Consider the following 6,600-nt stretch of genomic DNA (forward strand, 5'->3'; position numbering starts at 1 on the left):
TCCATCCATCCATCCATACATCCATCCATCCATCCATCCATACATCCATCCATCCATCCATATATCCATCCATCATCCATCATCCATCCATCCATCCATCCATCCATCCATCTATCCATCCATCCATCCATCCATATATCCATCCATACATCCATCCATCCATCCATCCTTCCAACGATGCCTTTCAATCCATCCATCTGTCTTTCCTTCCATTTACCAGTTTACTCACACATCTATTCCCACATCAAACTGAACTTTATCTATCTACCACCATCCAACCATCCATCTCTCCTCACCTCAGCATATCTATTCATCCACTTGTCCTGTTACTCACACATCCTTCTACCCACCCATCTACTCAGCATGTATCTATTATACCAGGTGCTGAACTAGGCATGGAGCGGGGGTTGGAGGGATGGAAAGAGAATTCACTTGGTCCTTACCCATTGAAACTTATTGCTAGTGGACAATGGAAGGCAGGGACAAGCAAACGTTTGCTTGGGTTTTGTAAGAGTGAGGAGGTCACATCTAAGCTATGGCCTGGAGATACACAAAGCATGAAGAGAAGAGAAAACTTGCATAGATGACAGATATGGCTGTAAAGTGGGAATGAGCGTGGCACATTGATGAACAACGCAGTGGCTGGAGGATGTGGCTATGAGGTGGGAACGGACCGTGAGTGTGTGTAAAGTTGAGCAGACACCAGGTCTCTGGCAGGAATTTTCCCAGGAAGTTAGTACAAAGTCACAGAAAAAAATTCAAGTGTAGACATGTGATATGACTTCATTGTGAGACATACATGTATATGTCACATATGTATGATGTAAGCATATATTATAAAGCTTATTGTGTGATATATATATATATATATGTATGTATATGTGATTTTTATGTCTTTGGGTGCTTCACCTGCATGTGTCTGTGCACCACTTGCATGTCTGGTGCCCACAGAAGCCAAAACAAATCAGATCTCCTGGAATTGGTGTTGTAGATGGTTGTGACCCACCACGTGGATGCTAGGAATCGAACCTAGTCCTTTGGAAAAGTAGGCAGTGTTCTCTTAGTCACTGCGCTGTTTCTCTATCCTCTCACTCTGTGTGTGTGTGTGTGTGTGTGTATGTGGGTGTGTGTTAATAACAAATTCATGGAGGAAATCTTGAGGAAGACAAAAGCATGCCCGGGATGCTAATTGGGGGAAGGAGGCAAATGTAGCTAGTAGGACCCCAGAGGTGAGCACAGACCAGATATGTAACGCATGGGACCTACCAGGCCTTGTGGTATATGTCCTAGAGAGAAGTGGCCATTCATGATGTTCCCATTTGGAGACACTGAGACTCTAGAAGAAGAAGCCTTTGGTGAGGATAAAGGAGTCTAAGTCTGGCTTTAGATGAAGAACATGAAAGTTGGAGTGTTTGCAGGGTTAAATCTACTGTGCATCTGGACTCCTTTAGCTGAGTTGAGAGAAGTAGTCTGAGCTGAAGATACAGATTTCTTTGAAATCTCTGGACCTTTAGAAGAGAAAGCATAGGGAAGGGGGAGTAAAAGGAACAGGCAGCAGTAGGCGGAGGAGAAGAAAGAAGACAAGGAAAGAGTGAGGTCACAGGAGCTTGCAAGCATCCTGGGTGCCAGTGTATCTGTGCTGTGAGAGTCACTAAGAGGGAGCTGCACTCCAGAGGTGCACAAGAGGGTCTGAGGGGCGCTTTGGCCACAGGGGACATATAAAAGGAAACAGTAGCGAGAAGCAAGTGGAGAATTGCTTTGTTGGATTTATTGTATGAAGATGGGAGGTTTCCCCATAAAGACTGGCAATCAGACGAGAAATGAATTGTGTGAGATTTAGGTCCAGGGCATTAGGGTTTGGGGCACAGCAGTGAGCTTGTGCAGGTGTGGAGAGGCTGGCATGGGCTTCAGCTGTAGGGCAGTAAAGCCCCCCATCTCATGTCTTACTTGTGAACGCTAAGGGTTGAGGAGGAAGCAAAGAACATTGTGAGTCATACTAACGAGGACCATTCGGTCTGCAAGGAGTAAAACCAACGGGACGTGACCAGTAGGAAGGGCTTCGTGAAGCATGGCTGAGCTTCTCTGGAATGTGGTGTCCTGAAACGGAGAAGTACAGGGAAAAGGACAATTCGGGTGATAGGCTGAGTCTCCACTGCATCCAGACTAGGGCAGAGCCAGGAGAAGACAGAGGGTGGTGGGTATTTTTGATGAAGGTGACACATTCATCAGTGGTGGATAAGGACACCTGAGCAAGAAGGAACGGAAGAAGGAAAAGGATGGAAACAAAGGGTAACAGGCATCCGGGGATGGTGCGATTTCGAGTGGTGACCACATCCAGGGTGTGCCTCTGGAAGCTAGCAGCTGAGGGGGAGAGGAGAAGAGGATTCGGACCTGAGGGAGGGGGAGTCATCCTGTGGATGCTGAAGTCATGGAGTGTGGGACGCCTGACTCGCCAGCAAGAAAGACACCACAATAGGATCCTTCTGCACACGTTTATTGGGCTGCGCATTGACCGTGTAGGCGAAAGACTCCGAGCCCTGGGCCTCTCACTCATATATACTATCAGTTCTCATCCACGCACAGCAGGCCACGCCACCTCACCAGGCACGCAGCTTCAGCTAATCAGGGCAGCAGGGGCATATCTCCACCAAAATGGCTTCGCCAGTAACCTGGTACACCTGCGCAGCTCTCACGATGTTTGTGGTTTATATGAGGAAGTCAGGTGCAAGTCATACGACTTAGCTGCAGTCCCTGGTGCCTTTGGGACTGCCGCCACACCCGCACCCCACAATGGAGAATGGAATGAGCTGGGGTGGGAAGGAGGATGGTGAGCCAGGAGCTATAGTCAGCAGAGAATGAAAGGAAGTGAGCATGCGAGAAGCTGATGACAGCTTTAGTGGGGAGAACGTGGTGCCATCGAAAGCATGAGCCTCTAGGGGTTGTTTTAGGGAGGGGAAGTGGCCAAAAGGCATTCTCCATCTGGGATATAGGGTGGGTTGGAGAACCCCACAGAGGAAGCCATGTTCTAAGTCAGGTTTCATATAAGCAAGAGGAAATAGGATGGATAATCTTAATTAGGATGAAGTCCTACTCTGGGGGATACAGTGTGTATGGGGAAGAGGCTCCTATGGGCTCCTTTGCTTCCATCATCTACCCACCCTCTCCCATTCACCCACCCATTCAACCACCCGTCATCATGGATGCACCTCATCCATCTATCATCTCAATCTCCCATCCATCCCATTTATTCACAGGATGGTCCATCATCTGTCTCATCCTCTTTCCATCTGTTGTCCACCAGCTACTCTGACATCCATCTTCTGGATCTTCATTGTGCATCTTCTATTTGGAGTTTAGAAAAATGAAAGCCACGATTAAAGCTAATTAGAGTTAATAACAGCAGGAGCCCTGAGAGGGACAAGGCAGAAGCCTGTGCGATGGTGACTGCTCCCTAGGGAAGGGAAATACTGAACTAGACTGAAGAGGGATATCCCCAGAAGGGAAGGAAATGGGAATGTCCCAGACTGCAGGACAGAATAGCTGTGATTCCCTGAGCCTCTTAGGCTAAAGCCAGAGGGACAAGGAGCAGCCAGCAAGTGGTCTGCCCTTCCCTCTGCTGTATTGTAGAAGCGGAAGGGCCACCGAAGAAAGCTGGGCTTCCAATTGCCACAGCTCTGAAACTGGCAGTCGCCAGGAGTGCACACAGATGTACACATACGACATCGCTAGGGGAATACCCTCTCTCCTAGATGGGACCAAGGTAGATGGGCACTGACCCTTGTAGTTCTCTATATGCCACAAGCCACCTTCACCCTGATCTCACCACCCATGCCCATCACACCACCTCCTTCTGTAGCTCAGATTACAGACCACCATCCACACAATCACCACATATTTGCCCAGCTGTCTACCTAGTGTTTAGCGTGGGTGAGAGAACCCTACTTTTACTTCAAAGTAGTTGCCTGATAGTGGTGGCACACCCCTTCAATCCCAGCACTCAGGAATCAGAAGCAGGCAGATCTCTGAGTTCAAGGCCACCCTGGTCTACAGGGTGAGTTCCAGGACAGCCAGGGCTACACAGAGAAACCCTGCCTTGGAGAAAACAAAGCCCAGCTCCACAGAGACCCTCTTGGGAGTCCTCCTCCTCTGATTTCCCTGGAGCTGAGCCTTCTGTAAGCTCTCTCCTCCAACAGTAGAAGTCTCCTCAGGCATGCCCACGAGGTAAGGTACCCCCAGACACTTCTCATCTCAGAACCTCAGAGCGAGCTGTGTCCCATGGCCAGGGCTGCTCTCTTGGGCATCAAGACCTAAGTATAAAAGGGAGACCTTGGCAGCCGTCAGAGTGGCTACCCAAGCAAGCAGCTACCTTCATAGGCCAGTACTTGAGTCCAGCTGAGGCCTCAGTTTCACTGACTGAACCATGGGACTGCATACTTTATAAGGTCCCAGGCAAGCCCGTCTGGGAGGTGATAGGGACAGAAGAAGGGAAATAGTTACAAATTGTGACCAGAAGAGAGAGATTGGTGGGTGTTGGCTGATGGCTGTGTTGTCTGCATGATGCTAAAATGAAACCATGGTATATGGAGTGTGTTTTCCTGGCACCATACCACTTGGTCAGGTGGCTTGTGATCAGAGTGTGTAGAACCATGCATCCATGCATAGTGGGGTACTCTGGGCTCTGCCTTTCTACCCCCACTAACTATAACTCAAGAACCTAGAACCACAGAACTGGCTCATGAGCAAACAGTCTGAGTTACTGCTCCAAACCCCAAGGGCCTAAAGGACTGGATGAGGCTAGGGGCAGGAGGACAGGGACTAGGGNGCGGGGAGAGACAGGACATAGCACTGGGCCTCCAGCCACAGAGTCCTCCCTTCCTGTTGTCTCAGGATGATCCTGGCAGGATGCATCTGCCAAAGTTCCAGGCCCANACCTTCCCCAGGCCATGCTCCCCATTACCCCATCAGGATTCCACCCTGTCAAGTGCATATATATGCAATTGAGAACATCAATCAGGTATACTTGTACACTCAGCTAAAGCAGCACACACNACTCAAAGACATGCATATCTGTACACTGAGATACAAACAGATGTGTTTACACTGAAGACTTCTCTTGTACACACATGTAGACACACATATGTGCATGGGTATGTACACACCCTACTGGGAGATGGATGGTGGGTACAGAACTATGTGAGCCACAGAGCCTTGTAGAGCAGAGAGGCCCCACCTCATCAGCCTAGCCAGGGGAGGCGGCAGGTGAGTTCACCAGCTCAAGCAGGTTCATTTGTGCATCTGGGGAGATGCACCATGAGAAAGCCTGAGGGTGTGGAAGAGACCTAGGCAGGCAGAACCCAAGGAAGGCTCAGGCAGTCAGGCAGAGGGAAGAGAAACTTGCAGAACCTAGAAGCTATGAAGAAAGGGACTGTCAGGGACCTAGAAGAGAACAAGGCAGAGTGTAGGTCTAGGATATATGAAACTGTCATAAGCAGTGGGTATAAATGTGGGATTCGGGATGGAGGGGGTCTCAGGCAGAGCTCTGGGCACTCCACACTTTAAATCTTTTCCCAGTCCCCCACTACACCCCATTCCCTATGAGTAAACCTGGAGGCTCCTCCTCTTCCTGCTTCCTGCCAGCAGCTCAGCTCACTTAGGGTCAAAGTTCAGAGAAGCAGTCATGGTGAGTTAGGATTGGACTCAGTCTGTGGCAGTGATAGGGTGGTGGTGGGGACCGGTGGCCTTGACCAGAGCAAGGAACAGTTTGTGGTGGAGACTGGTAGCTGTCATGAGACCTTCGGATTGATGCTGTAGCCAAACTGCACATGGGGAGACAAGGCTATNGAGACTGAAAGCCACTAGGCTGTCCCTACCTTGAGGCAGCACCCCAGAAGGCCCAACTGTACCTGGACAGTGCAGGAGCTGTCATGTGACCCCATGACGTAGCTCCTTAATAACCATGTCTTCCCCGCCCCCCAGGCCTGGCAAATGGTTACTCCATGACCCCTCCAACCCTGAACATCACANAGGATTCATATGTGATTGACACCGGGGACAGCCTATCCATATCCTGCAGGTATCCTGGCTCCTCCCCACCTGGCAGTTCATGAAGGCTGCCCCAGACTAGAACAAGAGGTGTCTGGNTGAAGAACCAGAAGGCCACTCTTCCCCAGNACAGAGAATCCTAGAANCTGAGANGGAGTCCTAGGGTGTGGTCTCCCAGAAGAGGTGCAGATAGACACCCTGAACTCACCTAGCCTTCTCTTCTCCTCTCCTAGTCACCTACATCCATTCCCAGTCACCTATCACTAGCCCTAGGCCTCCTCACAGTACCAGCCATTAGCCAAGGACTATATTATCAACCTGTCATTCATAGCCCCAAGAACCAAGGCAGAGAGTCAAGGGCTCAGGGAGTGGATCTGGGGAGTGTACCCCAATCCTGGATTACTCTTCCTTGAAAAGAGATAAGGATGGGTGAAGCTCTTTGCCCTTGAAGGAGGCTCCTTGGAGGCTTGGGTAAAATCTAGGTAGGAGAGATCCTGACTTCTCCAATTCTCTGCTAGGGGGCAGCACCCCCTCGAGTGGACCTGGCCAGGGGCCCAG

The 6,600-nt window shown here is 50.0% G+C and overlaps 1 protein-coding gene across 1 annotated transcript in view; it reads left to right on the top strand.

Moving 5' to 3' along the window:
• Nucleotides 1–6,600, top strand: part of Flt4 (fms related tyrosine kinase 4) — a 40,939-nt gene that overhangs the window by 6,952 nt on the left and 27,387 nt on the right. The window contains exon 2 of the mRNA XM_029483535.1: nucleotides 5,977–6,073. Within this exon, the coding sequence (XP_029339395.1) occupies nucleotides 5,977–6,073 (97 nt within the window). The remainder of the gene's footprint in view (nucleotides 1–5,976; nucleotides 6,074–6,600) is intronic.

This window comes from Mus caroli, chromosome 11 (assembly GCF_900094665.2).
Source record: "Mus caroli chromosome 11, CAROLI_EIJ_v1.1, whole genome shotgun sequence".
NCBI lineage: Eukaryota > Metazoa > Chordata > Mammalia > Rodentia > Muridae > Mus > Mus caroli.